We start from the raw sequence: 26,257 nt of genomic DNA, 5'->3' as shown, positions 1-26,257 counted from the left end.
GGGTGAGCTAATCCAAAACTGCCAGAGCTGTCACTGCCAAAAGAAGGATGACTATAAGATATTTCTGCTATTAAGCCACAGAACAAAACAAGGAGCCAGGGAAGGAGCAAAAAGAGACAGTAGACAGGCCAGATCTATCTGTTCTCTGGGAAGGTAATGGAATAACCCCCCCCCCACCATGTCTACCTCGGCCTTTACAAAGACTCATCATCTGACCCCAGTCAACATCAACATAACTCCTGGAGAACCTGTATAACTTAATGGCTGCTACCAGTAGAGAAGGTCTGAAGCCCACGAAGTTAGACAGCTCCCTTTTGGGAGATCAAAATCCTACGAGTCAGCAACTTTTTTGAAGAATGATCAGGACAATGGGCTTACAGACCACTGACATAGGGGTTGAAGGTCACAGACGAAGCAGTTGCAGCAGCAACAGACAATCTTGGGGATTTAGAGATCTTAGGCTTTGGAGAGATACCATTAGGATATCAGCTGGTATTTTTCTCCTTTATCCTAATCCTTGTCTTTATCTCTCTTTCTGAATGCCTGAATCTCCATCTTGGAAGTCCCCTGAGTTGCTGAGAGGAAGAGATAAACACAGAAGAGAATGCTGAATCTCCTGCTGCAGCAGAGAGAAGGCCCCTGATAAACTACTTGTTCTTTCTACTGAAAAGTGCCCTTTGTTGAAAAACGAAACAAACAAAAAAAAGGATGTTACATTTTGAGTCCAAGTGTGGGAACAGTACATACACGGGAGGAATGAGGCCTAAAAGGCAGCAGGACTTAAATTAGCTATGTAATGTTTGAGTGAGAAAGATTGGGTAGATTAGAAGTGATGTATAATGTTTGCAACTAGGAGTGTGGCAGTATGGTTTGTGATGTAAAATGCTTGCAACTAGGATTGTGTTCGTGTCGTTTGTTTTCATTTACATAATGTATGACTGCCTATGTAGTAAGTGATTGTTTAATGAAGATGTTTGTTTAAAAAAAACAGGAACTGAATACTTTATGCAATATTGCTTAGGTCATGCTTAGGTATATGCAATATGTGTGAAGTATAATGTTTATGTTAATATAGCTTGATTACTTTTATATAAATGTAAATCTGGCTATTTCACAAGTGATAATTTAATAAGGTGTTTGAAAAAGAAATGAAAGTTATGGTTATCAGGGAATTCTATCCCTATTCCCAGTCAGATGAAACTTTATCTAAAGCCCAGAAACAAGAGTTTTTACTGCCCTGCGCTACCTTATAGGACAAATTTAAATCAACATCACATTGAAACTGTGCCATGAAAGAAACCTAAAACCATACAGGATACCAAAATCGCACAGAGAAGTAAATGAAGTAACAAAATGATAATCAATTACTGGGAAGTCCAAGCAAATAAAACAGTCTTGACAGTTATTTCTAAAATATGGCTCCACAAGATACTGTAATGATTTCCAAAAACTGAATGCCACAACTAATACCCACAGTGAATGAGCTCACAGAAAAGCTATTCCAAGTTTTTACCACCGTAGACCTTTTTTAGCCATGACATGAGGACAAAGCAGAAAAACAAGTTGCATTTGGAGGACAAGCAATCAAAGCTTCAAGCAAATCATACCAAACACATGAAAAAAAAATCTATGGAAGATCAATAGTACAGCAGATAACACAAAGATTAATCAAAATACACAACATGCAGTACATAAACTTATTATAAATTTACATAAGGAAGTCAACAAAAAATAATTCTCCAAATGACAAACAGCACTGTACACACTAATCATGCTGCCGATACACTGTAATGAAGCAACCATTTAAATACAAGAGAAAAAAAGAGGCAAATAGTACAACAGATAGAAAGATTCAGATCAAGAATGCTTTTCTAAAGTAACTTTACTTTAACAAATACACTGGTGAAATTATATATATATATATATATATATATATATATATAAAGAGAAAGAGAGAGAGACTAATAATGCTAGAACTGTCAAATCTTATTTGATGCCAAATAGGAGAGACTGTAGAAGCCATTTCTTGAGGAACTTTCCCAGCACATATCCTCTGGAATTCGCTAGTTTAAATTCCTTAATCTCCTTTACCAAGGCAACTGTCTCTGATATTGGGGGGGGGGGGGGGTGAACTGTTTGCATGTTTTCTTATGACCCTTTGAAAACCAATAGCAATACATTTGCAAGTTAATTTTCCCCAACTCCACATCTGTTTCAGGTGGGCACCCAATCAATAATTTAGACTTAGTTTCAAAAGGAGCTTCCAGCACAGAGGAGCACAAGACCTTGAGCTCCATTTTAAATTCCGTCAAAAGGAGACTTTCCCAAAAAAGAAAAAAAAATGTGCAACCTGACTTCCCCTCTACATCCTCAGCACTTGGGAATGGTAGCTGGAAACATTTAAAAAGGCACTGAGTGAAGAATCTATATCTGGGTGATCTAGAAGCATAGCGTGGTACAAGCAGGGTGGATGAAAGAAAATCTGGTGGCTAAAGTCAGGCTGCCATGTCAGTCTGTACCCATCTGTCACATCTTTAGCTCCAACTAAAACTGTATATGGGTGACCCTACTGTCAACTAACAACTGAATTATTCAGGGACAGGGGCTAGCTTCATCTTCCTAAGCTTACTTAACATTTCAGCAAAATCTCCAGAGAACTTTTCCAACTTGAAAGACTCACTGAATTCACAGTAGTCCAATACCCCATTTGTACAAAAAAGCTCTTCCCATAAGATAAGTGGCTTGACCAAGGTGACTAATCTTATAATCTGTTTTTGTTTTTTATTCCATCCCCAGCAACCAGCATCCATCGTTTAGTTATTCTGGGGAGTTAGCCATAGAAAGCCGACTTCACACTTCTAAAAACTAGTGTGGTCTCCTTTAAGGCCCCTGAGCCGGCGGTTAACATTACTCAAACCGCTGAATCACTTACAAATGCCTTCTACCAGCACCTGCAGGGCTGCATGGATCAGGCAATCCCAAGCAAAACAAAGACTCTTTGTACCAAAGGCAAGCGTCCAGTCTGGTGGACCCCAGCCATAAACAAACTCTACAACAAAAGGAGAAAGCTACTACAAGAAAGACCAAAATCCTTAAAAGGTAAGACACCGCTGATCACTATAAGTAAAAAGCTAAGAGCTCTCATAAAATCATCCAAAGCTAATTTTGAGAAAAAAATAGCTAAGGACTCTAAAGACAACCATAAGGCATTCTTTAGCTATGTCAGAAACCTAGGAGGAAACTCCCAGATATGCTCAGAATTAGTTCAAAATGATGTGAAGATTACTGATCCTACAGACATTGCCAACATACTGGCTGACAGGTTCAGTGCAAACTTCTCCCCACCTTCCCCGCCTAAAGAAGAGATATCTATACCAAATGATTGTAGCCCCCCAAACATCTCTAACGCTCAGGTGAGAACTGCTCTCTCCAAGGCAAAGAACACAGCATCCATGGGACCTGATGGTGTCCCCGGCTGTGTGCTCCATGAACTCAACGAGGAATTAAACCCACAGTTAGGACAGCTGTTTAATCTTAGTCTCACCTCCGGATACGCACCCAGGAGTGGCGCTGCGACTGTGGTCCCACTCCACAAAGGCGGTGCCTCCACCGACCCTGGAAATTACCGTCCCATTAGCTTGACAAGCCTGATCTGCAAAGCCATGGAAAGGATCATAATGGATCTCATAAATAAAGACATAGGGAATTTGCAGACTTTGGATCCAACCCAGTTTGGCTTTGTCAAAGGCAGATCATGCCTTTTAAACTTGGTTGACTTTTTCGAAACAGTCACCAAGGCCATTGACGAGGGAAAAGCAGTCCATACAGCCTACCTAGACCTGGCGAAGGCTTTCGATACAATACCCCCACTCGGGTATCATTGAAAAACTCATCAACTTAAATGTAAACCCATACATTACAAGATGGGTTGCAAACTGGCTGAGTGACAGAACCCACAGGGTCAGAGTTGCTGGCGCCATGTCAGACTCTAAGTCTGTCACAAGTGGTGTCCCACAGGGCTCAGTCCTGGGCCCACTCTTGTTTGGCATCTACTTTTCTGAAGTACAAGCAAACACAGGAGGGTTATGGCTGACAAAGTTCGCAGATGACTGCAAACTGGGCGCGTAGTTGAGAACACATCCGACACAGATATCCTTCAGAAGGGTCTCACAGAAATGGATAACTGGTGCCAGAGCCATGGCCTCAAGTTAAATGCCAAGAAATGCATAGTCATACCCTTCGGGAAAAATAAGGTTACCCCTAGCTACCATATAGGTGGCAATCCCCTGAACACAGAAGAAGTTATTAGGGACCTGGGAACCCAGGTTGACAGTAGCCTTTCATTCGACACTCATATTGCTAAAGTAGTCAGGAAGACCTTCTACATTGCCCACCTTATCATGAAGGGATTCACATCTAGATCAAGGGAAGTCATAGTCTCCCTATACTCATCACTCATCAGACCAATGATAGAGTACAATGCTCCATTCGGAATGTATCTGACCCGACACTTGCAGCAGCTGGAGAGGCCACAAAAGTTCCTCACCAAAAGGATAAAGGGTCTCAAAAATCTGTCTTATGCTGCACGACTGAAAGAACTCCAGTTATATTCAGTTGCGTACCGCTTGCTCAGAGGTGGCCTATGCCTGACATACAAGGCCATGTCAAACCCAGATTTGATGAATATGCTTCATCTCAAAAAATCTAGATCCCTCCGAGCCACAAGGGGGCGGGTGACTTAAACCTCGACACGGTTATTAATAGGACGTGCTGGAGGGATAGATTCATCACCCAAAGACTCCCTATGCTGTGGAACAAAATCCCGGTTTATGTGAGGCAGAGCACCTCGCTGGCCTTGTTCAAGAGGAATCTTGACCAATGGATGGGAGATCGCAGATACACCCCAGGGGTTACCTCAGTGTCACTGCTCGACAGAGGCACAGCTAAATAATGGGCACAGTTTCTCCAAACTAAGGGGTGGCGTAAGCCACAAAACTATGGGCTAGGCTTATAAATGCCCTCGGGCAGATAGCCTAGTTTGAACCTATGAACCTATATATGTTTGCATTCCTTAATGCCCCACTGAAATGCCTGACTAGCATAATTGCAATGTCATTACCTGGTCTGTCATGGTATGCAGTCTGGTTGGAGATTGTCTGACATAACCCTCACACACAAATGTGGCAAAGGTAAGTTTTCCAACCATTAGCAGGGTTAGGGAATTCAGCTGGTTCAGCTAGTTTGAGTCTACCTCCTGCCAAATACAGTTCCAAGTTAAGAAAGCCCTAACAACCCCATCCAATACATTTATTTATTTCCAGTTTGATAACCGGGGAGGTCCGCTGGGCCCAGAGAACCCATTTTCAGGGGAGGTCCACTGGGCCCAGAGGACATGTTTTCAGTGGAGGCCCGGGGAGAAAAGCTCCGTATTACATACAATTAAAACAAGCATACATTTATGCAATTATACATATAATTATAAATGTTTTAGAAAACAAATGCAAAACTATATATAGAGTTGTATCAAATTGAAAAGGTGCACAAAGAAAGGAAGAAAAAGGGGAACAAAATTAACAGAGAGAAGGGACAGAGAGCTATGTACAATATTTACATGGTAACCATTCTTTAGATTCAGAGCAAGGCAGATGTAGGAAAAAAAAAAAAAAAAAAAAAAACAGCATGTGCATGAGGGAGTACATGTATAAGTGACATTAGGAGGAGTTAGGTAGGAAGAATGCAATTACATTTCCAATTTTGGGAGAGGTGGGAGTGGAGCTGGGAATTGAAGAGTTCGAAGCTTGCAGTGATTCTTAGCAGGGGTGGGAGGGAGTTCCCATTTGTTTTGGCTAATAAATAGGAAAGGAGAAACTGTCCAGGGGGACATTTTGGTTTACATACAGAAAGTAGATTTTGTTGGGCAGATCTAAGGGGTCTGTGTGGAGTGTAGAATGGTAAGATATTAGTAAGAGCAGGGCATGCAGTAGGTTTAAAGATTATTTTGTGGGCTGTAGTAAGTTGAAGGTAGACAAGGTGGTTAGGAAGCTCTAGCCACTTTAGCATGTGGAGAGAGGTGCAATGATGGGAGGAGTGTTTAGATTTAGTAGCGAATTTAGCAATTTTGATGTAGCAGATTTCTAGTTTTGAGGTGATGGTAATAGAAAGATTGGTTAGAAGTGGAGCACCGTACAATAGTGATGGTAGTAAATAGGTAGAAGCTAGAGTTTGCCTTGTAGATGGAGAGAGAAAGTGAGTGTTTTTATATAACATACCTAGCTTCTGATGAGTTTTGTTTGATATTAAGTTGGACATGTGTATCGAATTTCAGGTGTTCATCAATAGTGACCCTAAGAAGTTTAGCAAAGGGGACGTTGGCATGGCCGATGATATTGAAGGATTACTTGTCAAGTGTGACAGTTTTTAAGGGAGAGGAAAGAAGGATTTTGGATTTATTGGCATTAAGTGAGATGGTTTTGAAGCATCCAGTGCTCAGTAGTTGTAAAGGCCAATTGGGTTTTTGCCTGGAGCTCAGTGAGACTAGGAGCAAAGCAGACTAAAGTGGAGTCATCTGCATATTGCACTATTTTAGCGTTAGGAATGGCGGTGTGAAAATCACTGATACATACATTAAAGAGCATTGGTCCTAGTATGGACCCCTGGGGAACCCCGGGTAGGAAGGTAGAGGTACCAGTTTGCCATTTCACAGCCTGGGATCTGTTAGAGAGATAACTGTGGAACCAGGTAAGGCAGTTTTGAGAGAAACTGAGGTTAGAGAGATGATTCAGAATATGATACACAATGTTAAGACATTCCAAGATACCCTGGATTTAGTTCCTCCCTGTATAAATTTTTAAGTAATTTGAGTTAGCCATTTAAGGCCACCAGAGGGAGAAGACTAAGTATAAGCTTGTGCATAATGCACTACTAATGGTAAGATAAGCCAGTTAACTGCCGGCACTCTGTGGGAAATATTCTACTTTACAGTCTCCCCCACTTCTTGAACACTTGGTTGCTTTCTAGGTTTTCACTCTAGAAGTGAAAATTTTGGTCAATGTTGCTGCCAGAGTTATTCCAGGATACAGTATCCCTTGCTCATTAACCAAGGAGGGGAACTTTTCTTTTAGTGTCGGGTCAACTGGGCAGTTAATATAAACAGCCTTAGATTTGTACTTATTAATTTTGCAGTTAGACAACTGGCCAAATAATAGCTCCAACCGTAGCTACCATTCTTAATGGTGGAGTCTTACCAACTAAGCAACATATCAGGATATGGATAAATGTATTCATTACTTATTTATTGGCATTTGTTTACTGTGAAAGTCCACTTGGCCAAAAAGAGCCTATTTTCAGTGCAGGCCCAGGGAGAAAAACTCAAACACAATACAGATGAGAGTCTATACTACAGGACACTTAGTGACGCATGATGCATTGTACATAAATACAGAAAATGCATGATAAACACAAGTAGTTGTGTCTTTTGGCTTTTCCCGGTTAGGGGTCACCACAGCGGAACTCCAGTCCGCTAATGATTGGCAGTTGATTTTTACATGCAGAGTTGCCAGCCCTGATGCACAACCTTCAATGAAGGTACGCCCATTCACGCACGTGATAAACACAAGCAGTATAAGAACAAAATCAAGGTGCATTGTACAAACACTAAAAGCATCATTAAACAGTAAAAAATAATACAAATTGAGGTGCAGGTATTAGTTAAAGCTGTCCAATTACAATTGAAGGCACATTATAAAAATAATATAGATAATAGTTTAGGCTGTCCAAGTACAAGGTGCTCTTTAGTGTGAATAGATGATTATAGAAGAGATGTATAAAGAGGACAGTAAGAATAAAGCACTTTTTGAATCATGCTCTAAGACAATAAGTGAAAGAAGGAAACAAAAGGACAAAAAAAGCGATAGACAGCAGAATGAAGCTAAGGAAAAATAAAACAAAGGACTTGCGACATGTAATTGGGAATGAGGTAATTACATTCCCAGACAGCCAAATAAAAGCAGTCAAAAAATGACCTAAACTCAGTACCAAATAAAAAGGGAAAGCATTCGACTACTACAGAAAAGTCACAGCATGCCCTTTGCCAAATCTTTATGAAAGATAAGGCACTCACTTAGAAAAAGGTAGATAATAGCAACAAATGAGTCTTTTAACCAAATGAAAACCATCTTATGTTCAGAGTCACTCCTGGTTTCCCACGACTTTATTAAATCTTTTCTTCTATACACAGATACAAAAGATATAGGGTTAGGAACTAAGCTATCCCAGGAAGTAGGCAGTAAGAAACATCCAAGTCTGCTAAACTGGAATTGAAGTAGGGCTAAGTCACGATTCTCTTCTGCAGTTAAGGGGCCATTAACTTTGATACAGTATTATCTACTGGGACGTACCTTCACTGAAGTAATAGTTCACATACACTGCAGTGGTTGTACAAGCAACAGGATTGTACACACCACACTGTGAAGTGGGCTTTTGTCACTGCAAACCTCACATTAAGCTATCAGACAGAAGACTGGAAAAAGCCACAGCAATATGGACTGATCATATCCTAATCCTATAACCCTTTCCACTCAGTACAGGACCATGGGATTATACATTTGGGGGCAATGAAGCACAGTGGCTTCAGAAAAAATCTTCTGATATACTGTATATACACCATATATTATGGTAAAACTAAGGCAGCAAAAAACTGCACTTTATGTGAATCACCTGGACAAATGCTGTGAAAAGGGTTGGAATTTACAATGTGCTTCTTACAGTGGTCAAGACTGAAAATATTTTGTGGAACTGAACTAGAAGAAACTGTGGAAAGACAAGGAAACTTGTTGGAAGACTTGTGGATCTACTCAATAAGCTCCAGGCGCTTAACTGTGGCTTTACTCAAGGAGTACTACTCAAGGATTACAAAGTAGCTTGACCAGTAATACTGAGCTTGTGAACTGTAAGGAATCTTGTATTTCACTGAGGCAATTTAAAGTGGACTATGAAACTCAACTGAATTGTAAAGTAACCAGAAATTTGTTAATCAGAAGTGTGCTTTTTCTGCCTTGGATTTGAAAACGATTTAACTTTTGCACTGCCAGCAAACTGCTCTTAAAATAAAGAAACTCCAATGCATTACATTTACTAAAACATTATGTTAAACTTTTCTCCTCCTTGGGACACTAGCAGAAATGTGACCCTCCAGCTGGACAGCCCTGGTTAACAAATGTGTTACATTACCCTTACTTTTCTCAGAGATGACAACCTTGGGATCCTCAGGCTCCGCAAAATAGGCTAAACAAAAGAAAGCTGCAGCACCCCCGAAGTGCTTGCTAGACGTTAGTGAACAGGAATCCATGCAGGACAGTGGTATGCCGCAGAAGGCAGCTTATGGAAATGAGTAGGCCTACATAAGGCCATGATCCATAATAGTACTCATGACAGAGGAGATAAACTTTTCATAAAGACTAAATTCCATAACTCTTTTCTTTTTTTTAGCTGATTAAATGTATAAAATGTGGTACAAATACATTTCCAGTTACAGCAAAAACATGTGAAAAACATGCAGCAGATACACATTCATCTTTATGTAAATGTGTAAGTATGCATGTATAATAAACTTTTCACAGCACTAACAAGCCCACTAAAACGAAACCAATAATTCAAGACAACAGGGCTTGGTAAATGTGGACAGCCAACAAAATACAAACTACAAATTCATCACTCTCAAGTATTAAAATGATCCAAAAAGTTCACTAGAAACACTTTATAAAAACACAAAGGTAGAGCGGTTTCATCCCTGTAAAACCTGGACTACTACTTCCACTACTACAGGGATGAAAGCTCTCGATCTTTGCGTTTTAATCAAGTATTTCTAGTGTGGAACTTTTTGGATCATTTTAATATTTGAGATTAATGAATCTCTAGTTTATATTTTGTCTGCCCACATTACCAAGCCCTGTTGTCTTGAAGTATGCATGTATGATTTTTCCCCCAAGCATTCTCTCTCCAGTGCTGGGCTAAATTTCTAGCATTTATGCCTTGCTTAAATTAACGTTCTACAAAGACAAGGCGGGTTTCTAGGACTAGATGATGTCATGTCACGCACAAGCAAAAGATGAATGCACCAGAGTGTGGGAGCCTTAAGATAATGCAGAAATGGAACTAAAAAGATGTAAAACTGAAGACCAATCAAAGTAGACTCTGATGTTAGATGTGGATGTTACATTACAAAAAATATGCTTTACTTATTAGACCTACTATGCCTACTCAAAAATAATTGTTGTTTAAATCAATAAAGGTATAAAAGTATGACAGGCAGGTTTATCTATTCCTTCACCGTTACCTTAACATAAAAAAAGTCAAGATGTATTCCTGATGTTTAGCAGCAATACTTACACATCGATCAGATCAGGTTTCAGAACTGAAGGCACAGCAGTTTCCATATTATATAGCTTCACACGGGAACCATAGAGAGTTGATTCTACTAACCTGTAAAACAAACAAAAAAATGAATACACCTAGGTGAAAGTTGAACACAACTAAACTTGTAACCCTGACCCAAACTCCTCCAAATGTTAATATTTTTACCAAAAGGTAGGGAAAACACAATTATTCAAACATCATGGTAGAAACTGCCCAGACCAAAACTGCTAAGATGAGCTTCTCTGAAAATAGCTAAAAATATGCTAAATGTATCCTAAATGAAGCATAAATATTTATTTTTTTTCTTCTGTTTTACATACTATTCTCAGACTAATAATCCTAGCTCAATCATAATTATAACCTACCTTCCGGGTCTCCTTTCCAACTAGGAACCCTAGTAATTACATTGAAGATTAATAAAGATTAATGCATTTTCATTTCTCTTGTGTTCTTTTTCTTAATTTCTTAACAGGCACTGGCACCTCAAAAGCTGTTATCTAAACAACCATACACCTAGGAGTTCTAAAACGATGCAACAGTATAGATAAATCAAGGAATCACACCACACATAAGCTACATAATGAGAAAGGATTTAGATCCATTCTTTTTCACTTGTTTTTTATTTAATAGGCATACCTAGGAAGTACAGACATCAAAAACTAAAAAAAAAAAACTAAGCTACTGGAAAAAAATAAACAAAAACTAATCCAATGTACAGAACGTTATTACCTTCATTCTTTTTCTGACAATTGTTATAGTCTATGCAGGGTAATGTGGCAGAGAGATTTGTGAAAGTGTACTTAATGGAAAAGCAGGTGTGTCTGTTAAAAAGGACATCAGGTATAAAATGTGGCACTAGAAACAGGAAATACAGCAACTTTACAAAGGCTGTGAAGAAGGCCATCATAAGAGGATTTCAAGACAGAAGCACACACAAAAAAAGCAAGCAAGCCTTAAAGGAATCAGAAGTGGTATGATGAGAAATGGGGAAGACTGGATATAGCTAACAGCATCTAAAAATGTCAATAGGGAATATTCACATAAAGGAAAACTCCACTGCAATACGGTTAATATCATCCTAGATATACCTGCTTTACCTGGTAACATCTGTGATGCCTGTGCAGTGGCCCAGCAATCAAGGAACCTCAATCCTCACCACTAACAGTGAGGGGCGTCCATACAGGGAAAAGGATAATAAAAGCATAGCAAACTACAATTTCCCTTAAGCGCAAAGATCAGTCAGTCTGGGGCTGGATTCTCCCTTTCTCTCCAGGTCCCCAATAAGACTCCCCACTAGCACAGCTATAGGGTCCAGATCTCAGCCTAGTGGGCAAGCTAAAACCTCCAGCACCCTCTCTGTTCAACCAGTGCTTCGTGACCCTGCCCAAGTAGCTAACACACACACACACAGATAAGAGTTATATACAACCACGCAGACACTCCTGGGGAAGGTTGGCACAGGTTCTCCAGCTGCCCCTTTTACCCAGACTATACGATAGAAATCACTGCCACCACCCAGCTAATATTTATCAGCTAATCAAAGGTCCTTCAAAGGGTGTCCAATTATTACTGTGCAATGTTATTATCCAAATGTTAAGTGCAAACTAACAGTTAAAACTTATTTGGAGTGACTTGGTACAATTTCACTATATACATGCAATGTACTCTGAGATTAAATTATATCTACACAAAACAGCCACAGTTGAAAGGTTTAAAAATATTTAATAAATAAAACACAAGACAATACTTCTTCATACACAGTGCTAGTCAAGAGTTCAGAGATCACAGAGAAATACTTAAAATAATAGGATCACAATAGGTTACTAGGCCAATGGCCCTGGGACCCTTACAAGCCTATCCAAGAGTTTATCCCGAAAAAAGAAACCTCACCTGTCACCCCTGTCAATGAAGGACACAGGTGGAACCCCTGGGACAAATCTGTGGTTTCCCATACACTAATCAAGGTTGCGCCCGAAGTGGGTCAGCGAAGTCCTCTGTTTTATATGTATGGGAAGTTCATTCCAGAGATGGGGCAGCCTCCGGGAGACAAACCTGTCTCTCCAACAAGCCCTTTCGATGTCGCACATTAGATTCAGTCCTTTCAAGTGGGCAATATGCGAGGAGTTAGACTTATGGATTTGGCACATTTCGAGTAGGGAAGGGTCCGATATTGCCTTGAAGATGAGACACAGATCACCTCTGAGTAATCCGTACGACACCGAGCAGAGTGACAGTGATCTGAGCTTGTCCGCATAGGACAGGAGTTGCAGGCCATGGATTCTCTTTGTGAGGTATTTCTTGGGCCTTTCAAGTTGGTGCAGATGTTTGGAGAGGCACATACAAAATGGGACGCTACACTCAACTATTGGCCTAATGAGGAGTAGAGAGGTAACAACCTCCTTTTTTCTGGATGCAATCCCTTTACTTATGAAATGAACCAACATCATTTGAGGAGTCAGTGACAGCACCCAACTTGCAGTCATCTGCAAACTTGGTCAGCCACAGGCCTCTTTGTCATTGTCTGGACCTCCAAGAAGTAGACGCCAAACAGTAGAGGTTCCAGAACAGATCCCTGGGAGCACCATTAGCGACAGGTCTGCTGTCAGAGCTGGAGGCACCTACTTTGACCTTGTGAGTCCTATTGGTGAGTTAGCTGGCCACCCATCAGACTAGATATGGATTTACACAAAGTTATATTAGATTTTCAATGATGCCCAAGTGGGGGACTGCATCAAAGGCTCCGGCCAAGTCAAGGTAAGCTTTATTGTACTGACCCTCCCTCATCCAGGGCCCCAGTGACAGTCCCAAAGAAGTTAACCAGATTCAACAGGCAGAAAATACCTCCGAAAAGTGCTGACATCAACACAGAAAAACACTTAGTCTAACCTTCCTAATTCCTAGCTATTTCTAAGAGAAAACCCAGTTCTAAAATAAACTTGCATACAGAGCAAGACAGTGCTGGTGATGTTCTCACGACAAATGCTCTAATGCTGATTCTCTGTCTTTAAATTGATAACACAGTACCACTGATTCATTTCAGATTACATTATTTCTTTCTGGTCCCCAGGCTAACAGAACTCAGAGGTTAATGGCCTCCCTTTGATCTTGCAGCTGGTCAGGAACCACAGCAATAAAAGAAATTATACATGCAAATTCTAGCCATTAACTCTGGCTTCAAAACAATAGGCAGAATTCCTTGATCCAGACACATCGGCTAAGAATTTTGACATCAAAGACGGTCATAAAATACTTGACTTAGCTTTCTTACAGCAGAGTGCACAGTTACAATTTTGCAGTTCAATGTCCACTGCAGTCTTCTCACATTTAAGAGAACAAGCATGTGGACATTTTTGTAGTTCAATATCCACTGCAGTATTTTCACATTCAAGAGAACAGGCCTGTGGCTTACATTCATACTTACAAATGACAGAATTATCTACAAAATTCTATCTGGCTAGGCTGGCAGCCTTTACCTATCTGTACAATATAACCTAGAAGCAAGTTCAGCTGCAGAAGGATCTTCCGTAACTTCAACCTGTGGGTTACTAGAAAAGACTGGCTCCAAGGACGGCACTTCAAACTCAACTCCAAAGCTATGACTACCCTCTCCTAATGTTCTCCATTCTTAAGACCCTTCAGATTGAATTTACGTCTCCCATACCTGGGCTCTACATGAAATGTCACCTAAACAAACATCAAGCCAAGACCTAGGAAAGTCCAGTGATCAAGACTTCAAGCAGGCCTGACGTCCTCCAAGAACCAAAAGATACCAGTGATAATTTGGAAGGGGACACAGAATGAAATGGCTAAGGCAAATAGAAAACAACACAGATCTAGCACTATAGTAAATACACAACTTTTTTATCCATTGACGTAGTTTCCTTCCACCTCAACCTGTGGGACAGAGTCCCCAGCCAGACTGAGTGGTATTAGCAGAGAACAGTCCGAAGAATGGTGGTGCCATAAGAAGCCCTCGACCTAGATTGAATGTCAAGCATGCAAATGAGGCACTAAATTATGGGTGTTAGACCAAGTAACAGCTGAGCAAACATAGACCAAATTAGTGTGACTGAAAAAGCCTGTTGAGATGGACACTGCCCTTGCAGTATGAGCTTTTGGCCTGGAAGAGAGTGAGAAATCACTAACTTTGTACACAGGGGATATGCAGGCAGAGAGCCATCTTGACAGAGTAACCATAGAAAGATTAACCTAAGCTTGGCCTTCGAAAATGACACAAAGAGCTGGTCTGATTTTCTGAAGTCTAGGAGTTCTCTTTAAATAAAATCTCAACTGCCAATGAAGGTTCCAGCAGGGAAACATTTATTCACCCCTTTTTACTGAAATTTGGAAAGAATATTATTAAATGAATAGACCGATTCAGGTTAGACTCTGAGGCCATCTTAGGCAAAAGGCTGGGTAGTAGTAACTTTCATGCAGTTTGATACCTCTGCACTGCTCACAATTGTGCATGTCTCTTTTGTTCTTCTACAGTGGCACTAATATGCTTTTGCTTCAATCATCTGGGATACATCTTTCCCTCCATGCTGTTATTAGCAGCCTCATGAGCCATTTCTTCCCTATCTCAAACATCATTTTGATAATATCTGTTGTGACCTCATCTGAGCTTGCTGTTATTCCTGACTTTAATTAGTGCTGCTCTTACTACTCAGAGTGGGCTCCTTCTCCTCTTTCACTGTAGGTTGTGTCTAGAGCAGCTTCTGTGGGGGTTTCTTCATTCAGTAAGTGCTGGAAATGTTTTAATGTCTTGTGTACTTGTGAGCAGGTTGCTGCTGCCATTCCTTATGATGGGTGCCTATCTTCTTTATATTTTTGCCTTCACCTTGCAACTTGATGAGAGTTTCTTTGTGCCATCTACAGAGTCACTTTCCAGAAGCTGGTAGAATGCCACTGGTGCTTTGTTCTTCGCTACTGCAACTCCTCTCTTAGGTAGGTACTAGGCTATTGGCCCTAGGGCCTATATAAGCCTAGCCAAAAGGTAGCCTGGCTTTCGCCACCCAAGAGAATTTCCCTGTGCCACTGTCGAGCAGAGCCACAGAAGTGATCCCCAGGGTGAATTTCCTAGCTCCCATCCAATCAAGATTTTTCTTGAAGAGTGCTAATGAGGAGCTTTGTTTGACATAGACAGGTTAGCCTCAGTTAGCCAACCAGTATTCCTTCTTAACCTGGTACATCCTTTCTACCTCCCACTTTTTCCTGCACACCTCCTTTCTTTGGATGACTTCTTGGACATCTGCATTCTGCCACCAGCTTTCCTTATGTGCCTTATCTCCATACTAGGCCTGGACGTATATCTGTTCAATTGTCCTCACGCACATGGTTTTGAAGTGCTGCCATTCTTCAATTCTACCCATTTCCTCCTCTTTCTGAGGTGTCAGGGCCCTGCATAACTCCTTGAACTCTTGGGCTCTCTTTCCAGTGTTCTCTGTTGTTCTTAAAGCCTTTTCTGACCACTGACTGCAGCTGATAGTGGCAACCAGTGGTTTATACTATGAGTCAACGGTTTCACTTAAGACTTTACAACCACAGATTCTACCCCGGTGTCCTTTCCTTACTAGAAGGAAGTCTACCAGAATTGCACGTAAACCACTCTTGCATGTGATCTTGCAAAAGTCTCTCTTGTTGAACCATTTATTAGTCATCAAGCCATTTGCCAGACCGAGGTCTAAAATGGCCTCTCCTGTTGCCCAATCCATACCAGGCCAGGCAGTCCTCATATTCTGTTTTGTCTGTCGTAATACATTCAGGCCACACATTATCACCACCAATTCATGTTATCCTGCTTTATCCCGTAGGTCCTGCAACTGCTGTCTGAAAATACTCTTCTCATTATCACAACCCTGCTGTGGGGTATAGGCTGACATTATGAATAGTGCTGCAGCCTTGCACTGGAGCCTGATTGCCATGAGTCTGTCACTAATTCTGACGACATCTTCCATGGTCTTCTGAAGACTACCTCACCAAGTCCACCTCCTGAGTAGTAGACTCTGTATCCCAAGCCAAATGACTGTTGCACAATCCTTCCATCTTGTCCAATGGTTACATAGCATGTCCAGCCTCCTCCTTACCATCATGTCATCCACTTCCAAGCTGTGTCCAACTTACGGAGTAAAGCAATTCTTACTTAATATTTCATAGGTTTAGTTTAATGCCCAGCTTTCACTCAACAGAGCAATCTCTGGTAATCTAAGCTGGGCAACTGGACACCAGCCAGTCAGTAGCTTACTGACCCGCAGCTACTGGGCTTAATGGCGAGCGAGAGGCACACACCTACACCCCCTCCTACTATTAGAATTGGTCCCTGGCATAAGTCAGAGCAGGCTGGGTCCTCAACCCACTTACCATGGACAAATATTACCCATACTGATGACATGAGTCAAAATAACCAAATCACAGTTAATTTACACCATCAAATGACTAGCCCTGAAATGGCATGCAGTCTGATCAGTGTTCTCCTATCCAAGATACTATAGTTGATGCCCAAAGCAGTTGTCCTATACAATTCTTCCCCCTACGGGCAACATCTAGAGTCTGTGCTGCCAGCCACAACTACGTTCTTGGATGATTTTTGAGGTGGAAACACTCGGCATGTTTTTTTTCTTTTTCAGGTGGGATTCCTCACCCTATAAGCACCATCTAGAGTCTCTGTTGCTTCCCCCAACTCCACTCTTGGGAGAATTTTAAGGTGGAAACACTCAGCATGTCCCCCCCCCCCCCTTCAGCCTACACAGAACCATTGACTAGAGGTCAGGACAAACCTTTTAGTTTGTGCATCGGAGGGGAAGACCTCAATCATTATGTCAGTTGACTTAAAGGATTAAGGGTCTGTTAACTAGCTGTTTCCTGTGCTCCAGTGGTGCAAGGTTCATTTCCCACTGTCTAATTGTGTGATTCTGAGCACGCCACTTAACCAAACACCCTTCCTGGGCAGAGTCCGAAGAAAGTACATGGAGATAAGTGCTCTAACCAAGAAAACAAATACAAATAAATTCAGTCCGTCTGCCAGCCATCAGGTTTGTCAATTTGTCTAATCATGTTAGAAGGGAATCCATCATTCAGCCATGGGGATTTGTACCCTGTAGGCTTCCAAATGCAATGGTTGCCATCTGCTATGTTGGGCCTGTTCTTATGCATACATGTTTACACATGTAACAGACAAGACCAGCAATGCTTGACAAGCAGTGTCAGCTGCTTGACCAGTACAATACTTGGTGTAAACTCCCACTTTCAGTAAGACAAGTGCTACTGGGTGAAGAATACCCTATTACCCTAGGATAAGCAAGCCAGCACTGGATATTCAGTAGTACCCTTTACTTACACTGGCCAGCAAATCCTTTGAGCAATACAATCTTATTACTTTATAACTAGCCAGATGCATGCAATTAATACGATCTTATATACCCTTCATTATAAATTCATAATGTCAGACTGCTGAACACATGCAATGGCTTTGGTATAAATGCAGACCTGCTCTTCTGCATATGCCAGCTACCTGTATAGTCTACCATGGATTTTCTCCCTTTACTCTCCTAGGCTCCTTCCCCCTCCTCGGAATGCTCGTACCTTACCATTGTACTTACTCAGTTTGGCCATGAGGTGGCATTGTTCAACTACTACCTATCTTTTAATAAAAGCCAAAAGTACTGTAACTCTTCTATTAATTTACCACTGCCCTGTTTTACCCAGCTGCAGTTAGCATTGCTGCCTCACAGCAAGAGGTTCTCTGGTTTGATTCTCGGCTGGGGTGCCTTCTGTGCGGAGTTGGCATGTCTTTCCTGTGGTCACGTGGGTTTCCTGCGGGTGCTCTGTTTTCCTCCCACATCCCAAAGACATGCTGTAGGTGGACTGGACACTCAAATTGGCCATAGGTGTGAGTGCATGTGTGTGCCTTCTGTGGGAGGTTGGGCGCCGGGCAAGGGAGCCCGCAGGATTTTTTGCAGGGGGTGCAAACCCAGAGCCCCACCCACATAGCTCACCCCGCCCCCTGCCAACACAGCCCCGCCCAAGTCCACCCACCCCAAGCCCCGCCCACACAGCCATTCCAGTGTCCCATTACTTGGCTATTTCTCCCCATTTACTGTAGACACTGTTCAAATCTGTGTGCATACTGTTTTATGCTTTAGTTCTACAATGATTACAGGCAGTTGGATTTAATTTACAACTTTTATTTCAAACATTATAGCCCAAACACTGAGACATTTACTAAACCTAAACAAAGCAATAGTCTTACAATGAAAACAGACTTGGCATTAAAGCTTCTCTACTTTTGAAACTCACATTCAATGAAACAGCATTGAAACCCACATTCAAAGAAAATGCATCTGGCCAGTGGCAGGTTATTTACCTTTGAACTGTTTTCAAGCAATAGGCTCCTTGCACACCGTTAGGGCCATGCAAAAGTTATTAGATTTACCTGATTGAATTGCCTGTTGCCATCAAAGAATAAATTGCCTATGTTAAATTAAAAAAATGGTAAGCTGGTATATTGCAATAGAAAATGGATGACAAGCTGAAAAACAGGTTCATAGTTATTAGGCATCTCATCCAAAGGAGGGCATCCTGAGGACTGCAGCATACAAATGTATATGCTGTAGGAATAGAACCTCAAGCCTTTACATTAAGATGCAATTATTCTACTTGTGGTGCTACTAACATAGCTTTAAAACGTTATACCACAATAGAGATACCATTTGCTAAACAAAACAGTTGCACATTGTAAATAGACTTGGCATGAGCAGCAGTGGACTTAGCTTCCTTAAAACTCACAGTTCCTTGAAAATGCACTTGAAAATTCCACCTGTTAACTTGGGCATTTCACTTTCTCACAAACATACCACACCCTCAAGGCCTCAACCTTAGTGCAAGAAATCTGGACAAAGCCTAAAATAAATAGGGACAGATTATAAATATGGCTCTCAGAAACTTAGAAAATTACAAGAGTAACAGGATTTGTGTTGGTATGCATTTTTCTAAATGACATCTAAAACTGAAATGTCTCATTTAGCAACTTCAATCCTTTTAGGAGGAATATGGGGCAAAAATCTGGACAGCTGAGGGGTATGCTACCTCCCTCTAATACACACACCAAATAATTCTGGTCAGACAAATTAGTTCTGGGAAGGTTGCACTGAACGGCACCGTGCTTGAGCTGAAGTGGGTGAAATCCTGGTAGCCAGTGATAACTGATCTCAGCATTGTGGAGCATTAAAGCATTTTTAGCAGAGCATTGTTTCATCACTACCTATTGTGTTTGCACATAAGCTGTAGTTATTTTAAACATTTGCCTTTTTTTGATTACTACAGAGGACATTTACCCACCAGAGCTATTGTGTTTTGACTTCAGTGTGGAGCTAGTTGTTGCAGGGCTTGGCTTTTAAATAAGGTAGCAATGCTTATTTACCATATACCATTAAAGCCACCCTGACCCAACTACAACTGTACTAACACACAGACACTGCTATAAGACACTGGTCTGCAATAAAATGTAATGAGCTTCTGAAAATACTGTAATCCTGTCCTTTTATTACAATGACTATAAAATACTTCGAAATAAGGTAAAAAAGCTCATAATCTTAGACCGACAAAACTACTTTTCCACACTTCAAAATAATAAAATCAAACCCTCAGAAATTTTGGAAAGGTATCTCTACTCTACTTAACCCCAGCAAACCAGATACCCCTACCCCAGACCCAAACGCTCCTGACCAAGACTTGGCTACCCAATTTAACTCTTTTCATTGAATCCATTTCCAAATTAACGCCATCTTTCTCTAAGACCACTACACTGCTACTACTTCCTCATTCCCATCTACTAACTCCCATCCCTCCACTCCTCCTACTACTTCATCAGCTTCATCTGCCCCTAATTCTCCCTCTTCACACTCCTTTTTTCTCATTTAAACCTATACCCAACTTCTACTATAAAGAAATTCCTTATGAAACTGAAGCCATGCACCAATGCTCCTGATAAAGCTGCTGAAGCAATCGCTTACCCTATTAGCATTTTAATCAACTGCTCTATCCAAGAATGTATAGTACCCCAAGTCTGGAAAAGGGCCTTTATCATACCTCTACATAAAAGGTGGCAACAACAACAATGTTACTAATTTCCGCCCCATCGCTATTCTGTCCCCCATCTCTAAACTCCTAGAAAAGTGTATCCAACTACAACTCCTTCCACATCTCTTAGATCATCACCTACCAACTCCCACACATGGAGTCAGACAACATCATAGCATTATGATCGCCCTCCTCTCCTTCCTTGAAACTGTAAATAAAGCCCGCGACTCTGGCCAAATTGTTTCTACCCTACTACTCGACCTCTCTAAGGCCTTTGACACACTCTCACAGCCTGCTACTAACTAAACTTTACCCATCTCCCTCCTCCTTGGAACTGGTTCTCCAGCTACTTATCTAACAGATCTCAAGCAGTCAAATGGAAAAAGGCCACCTCCTCATTTCTAAATACTCCTACTGGGGTACCCCAGGGCTCTATACCGAGTCCCCTTCTCTTAAATATATTTATAAATGATTTCCTCAACTCTATCCCATTCTCAGACATCATCCAATATGCCGATGATTCTGCTATTATCTAAGCTGCCACCTCTATCCCTCACTCCTAAAACTGACTCAAGATGCTTTTACAACAACTGAGCAATGGATGAAAAGGAATCACCTAGCACTCAGTGCCTCTAAAACCAAATTAATGTTATTCATCCCCTCTAAGGCAACTTCTTTCAATATAAACACATTCCACATCTCTAGACAAAATAATCTACCCCTGGAACTGGTGTCAGAGACCAAGTTACTTGGGGTCCAAATTGATACCAGCTCAAATTCAACTCCCACCTACAGTTAAATATCAAGAAAACCCGGTATGCTTTACCGACAAAATCATTACCTTACACCTGCTACCAAGATCACCCTCTACCTCATATCTTATCCTCTCCCTTCTCTATGGAGCTCCACTCCTAACTAATCTACAGACCTCCAACACAACTTTCCTCTTGCTACAACAAAATTGCCAAGTTCGCTACCAACCACAAGTCCTCCACCCACCACTGTTCCTCTCTCCAAAAACTAAAAATGGCTAGAGCTACCCAGTTCTCACATATACTCAACTAAATCTTGCACATAAGCTCATTTTCAACCCCTCCCTTTGTCCCTCCCTTTCATCAGCCTTTAAAATGCACCTTCCTGCAAGAGTATCAAGATCCAACAATCAAAATCTATTAGAAGTATATAAACCAACTAGTCCCCAGGCAATTTCAGTGCTTTTGTGCTAAATTTCCCTTTAGTCTGTATTACCTATTAATTTCATCACTAGATTGTACTCGCTCTAGTTGTATTATTTTCAAATTGTTATTTCTTGTATGATTAACTTCTGTGTAATTGTATAATTTGTATATCTATTAATAACCTACTTAGTTTTGGAGCTTTTCTCCCCAGGACTCCATTGAAAACGGGTTAATTTGGCCCAATGGACTATCCTGGCAAACCAACTGCAAATAAAATAAATAAAACTGTCATATGCATTTCAATACCCAAGGCTTATACATTATCTAGTCATGTAAATATTCTCTGCATGGCAACAACGAAAAGGCTTTCAATGCTGGTAATTCTTTAACAATATACTTACTAAAGCTTACTTGCATCTTACAATATCCGACAAGCTTACTAAAGCTTACTTGCATCTTACAATCTCCGACAAGCTTACCTGATGTTCATTAAACCATGGCTACTTAGAGCAACAGGGCACTGTGACAGCATACAGTTCCAGAATAAGAAGCATAAATCAACAGTACAAAAATCTGATAGAAAACCAGAACATTTTGCAAAATCAAGGACAGATGAAAAGCCACGGTCGTATTTGTGATCTACTTTGGATGGGGGAATACTCTGCACATTTACACTGCATAACTGCTTCTTGCCTTCCATGGACACATCCAGAGCCACTACAATGGGGAGAGTGGGGTGCAATAAGTATGTCACAATTTGAAATGTCTCTGGCTGACAGTGATGGCTCTGACACTCATGCCTCTCAACTTCAGAGCAAGAAATCTGGACAAAGCCATACAAAGAACTAGAAGTGTGACAAGCCTAAAAATAAGGCCAATTTTTAAATATTGCTCTTATAACTTAAATGGAACAGGTAGATCTTGCATTAGTACAAGTTTTCTGAAGGGTATGAAATCTGAAACTCAAATGTCTGCCATTATTTTCTAACTTCAATCTTTAATGACTTGCCACTAATTTGCCAGAAAAAACACAATTTTATGAAAAACGGACCAAAATGTGATGCAAAAATACCTGTCAAAAAAGGGACACCTTTTTAATATTAACAGTTAACTTGAAGCAGCTAACAAAATAAGAGCATCCACATGCATTTCTGAAATAGAGGTAATCTATAAGTGATCATTACAGTTATATATAATTGTAAACCCTCCACATTTTCTTCCAAAATTGCCATTTTGGAGGAGGGATTATTAGGGAGAGCAACATTTTGAGCCAGAATTGGGGACAATTGAGATGTTTGGATATTCCTAATCTACAAAGTGATTTGCACGTACCTCTCAACCTCTTAATGCAGGAAATCTGAACAAGGCCAAATATATTGGGGAACATACAAACACTACTAAAAATTGCTCTTGTATAAACGTAAAGACAGTCTTGCATTAGCATGCATTTTTCTGAAGGTTATGACATCTGAAACTCAATGTCTGTCATTTAATGGCTTCATTCCTAAATAATTTGCTAGAAAATCACATATTTGAGAACAAACCAAAATAAGCAGCAAATATCTATTCATTCTGCAAAGATATGGACAACTGAGAGGTATAGTTCAACCGGGGCTGTCTGAGCTTGCTACCCCCCCTCACAAAATCATGGTCAAATGGAGCCTCCCCCTGCAGCCATTCCAATGTCCCATTTATCATAAACACTAATGTGCATACTGCTTTACTTCTGCGATGATTTAGGATTTCATTTGAAAGTTTTATTTTGCATTTTACAGCACAAACCCTAATACATATCTGTTAAAGCAATGCAGTCTCAATGAAAATAGACCAACATTAAAACTTCTCTGCTCTTGAAACTCGCATGCATTGAAACAGCACTGAAACCCACTTTACATTTTGCCAATGGCAAATATTAACTCTGGGCTGTCTACAAAATCATAGGCCCCTCGAACATAACATACACATGCTCTTCGATACACCTGCCTGACTGTATTACATTATATTCCTTGTACAATACAGTACAGTTGTTAGAGGGCATTTTAAATTTATTGTTTTGAACATTTTTCCAGTAAACAAAAAAACAAAAAGCATCCACTAATGACAAAACTGCCCAATTCAGAACATTTCCATCATAAAAAGTCTACTCAAGTCCACCAGTATCAGTAAAAAAATATACACAATCTCTGAAGTAGTAAACTCCACATTGAAAAAAATTGTAACTAATGAAGTTGAAAGTGCCTGTTACTCTTGAAGAATAAATTGCTTTTGTTGCATGCAATAAAAAAATGAAAAGCTAGTAATACCGCAATAGGGAATGGATAGCAAACTGTTAACAGGTTCATAGTTACTACAGAATCAGCAATGCATTTACCTACTGTGGGAGTAGAACCCACAGCCTTCAGCATCTAAAGCACGTACATTATCTGTTGTGCTATTAATGCGAGCAGACTAAACACAAGCAGCACTAAACTTTTGCTCCCCTGCAGCTCTCAGCTCCTTGTAAAATCTACTCCAACACCCAGCTGTATCTCTGAACTTTTAAGCACAAGAAATCTGGAAAAAGCCAAAATTTATTGGGGACAAAGGCCAAAAACCAGGGACACATTTTAAACATTGCTTGTATAATGTTTGAAAGTTGCTAGAATAAAATGCTGCGTTACCACCATACATTTCACTGCCACGTCTTGAACCCAGGGGACCCCGTGCAAAACAGTCAGAGCAACATACCACTACGCCAAATAAACTGTTTTGTGAAAGAGGAAGACTGAAAAGTACAGTTTTGTACCTACCATAAATGTAGATGTTCGAGGATCCACATTGCTGCAGTCCTAACTATTGGGTAGTCCGCTGTCCAGTCGGCCCGAATACCAAAGTATATGGCTGACGTCGGTGAGGGCGCATTAGACTGACGTCAGTACGTCAGGGTACTAATGCGCATGACCGACGTCATATATCCTCAGTCTTTTCTTGCCCCAGATGTCAGAAGACCCTGAAAAGATAAGGCCCAAAATCCAAAAACACCAAACATACCTGCACCAAAAATATGTACAATATATACAAAAATAGCTGAACATAACCTCACCTACACAACCACCCCTAAACACAGAGGGGAAGGAGGGAGGGAAAATTGGACTGCAGCAATGTGGATCCTCGAACATCTACATTTATGGTAGGTACAAAACTGTACTATGTTCTTCATTCCACATTGCTGCAGTCCTAACTATTGGGTAGAATCCCAAAGCAGAGGTAAGGGAGGCTGGCAAATCATAAGGAAGCAGGAACTGACATGCCTTGCAAAATAGCTGTGGCAAAACCAGCCCTAGACTTAGAGTAGAGAGGAAGGTGATAATGCTTAGAGAAAGTATGCATTGAACTCCAAGTAGCTGCCTCCAAAATATCCTTTGTTGCCACCCCCCTTAGAAATGCTGTTGAAGTGGCAGTAGCCCTAGTGGAATGAGGCCTAATCCCAGCTGGAATCTCCTTGCCATGATGGGAATAACAAAATGCAATGCAACACCCAATCCACCTAGAAATAGTTTGTTTTGACACAGGCTTGCCCTGCGAACTCAAAGCAAAAGAAACAAACTGCTGAGACTGCCTAAAATCCTTAGTCCTGCTCAAATAATAACGCAATTGCCTGTGTACATCTAAAGTGTGCAAAATCTTTTCCCCTTTATTTTGGGGATCTGCATAAAAAGTAGGCAAATGAATAGTTTGGTTTAAAGCCACACTAGAAACCACCTTAGGCATAAAGGAAGGATTAGTACGTAAAGATACCCTATCCTTATGAAAAATCAAAAAAGGCTCCACTGCCATAAGGGCCTGCAACTCAGAAACCCTTCTTGCAGAAGTAATGGCCAACAAAAAAGCAGTCTTCCATGACAAGTATTTCAATTCAGCAGTAGCCGAGGCTCAAAGGTTGTAGAGTAAGTTTCTCCAACACAAAATTGAGATCCCAAGCAGGAGTAGGAGCTCACGGGGGTCTTATATTCTTTGCCCCTCTAAGAAATTGCTTGAACAAAGGATGCGAAAACAATGGTGGGTCACAATCATAGTGAGCTGAAATTGCTGCAGCATGAATCTTAATGGAAGAGAAAGACAAACCTTTGTCCAATAATTCAGTAAGATATTGAAGAGCCACACTCAAATTTGGCTCAGAAATCTCCAAATTGTTTGCTGCACTCCAAAATAAAAATCTCTTCCATTTTTCTGCGTACACTTTCCTTGTGCTAGGTCTCCTGGCTTCCATAATCACATTTAAAACTTGTTGAGGAAGCTGAGACCTGCTGTCTTTCAAAACAGAATATGCCAGGCTGTGAGATGGAGAGTGAAGCTTGACATTGAGCAGGTGACCGTCCCTCTGAGACAACAGGTGTGGAATCAAGGGTAAAGGCCATGGAGGCTTCCTTACCAGACTCCTCAGTAATGGGTACCAGTGCTGCCGAGGCCAATCTGGAGCTATTAAAATCATCCTTGGCTTGTCTTGTCTGACCTTTAGAAGCACCTTTGGAAGAAGAGGCAGAGGTGGAAACGCATACACATGAAGATTTTTCCAACTGAACGAAAGAGCATCCACTTTCCAAGCTGTG

At 40.9% G+C, this 26,257-nt stretch overlaps 1 protein-coding gene across 1 annotated transcript in view; it reads right to left on the bottom strand.

Moving 5' to 3' along the window:
• Positions 1-26,257, bottom strand: part of XPO6 (exportin 6) — a gene marked incomplete in the record, with an annotated part of 1,798,279 nt that overhangs the window by 857,368 nt on the left and 914,654 nt on the right. The window contains 1 exon segment of the mRNA XM_044089811.1: positions 10,387-10,479. Coding sequence (XP_043945746.1) covers positions 10,387-10,479 — 93 coding nt within the window.

Source organism: Protopterus annectens, chromosome 12.part0 (assembly GCF_019279795.1).
Source record: "Protopterus annectens isolate FY-2018-M chromosome 12.part0, PAN1.0, whole genome shotgun sequence".
NCBI classification, from domain to species: Eukaryota; Metazoa; Chordata; order Ceratodontiformes; family Protopteridae; genus Protopterus; species Protopterus annectens.
The sequence above is the reverse complement of the archived record's forward strand: the minus strand, read 5'-3'. Positions and strand labels throughout refer to the sequence as shown.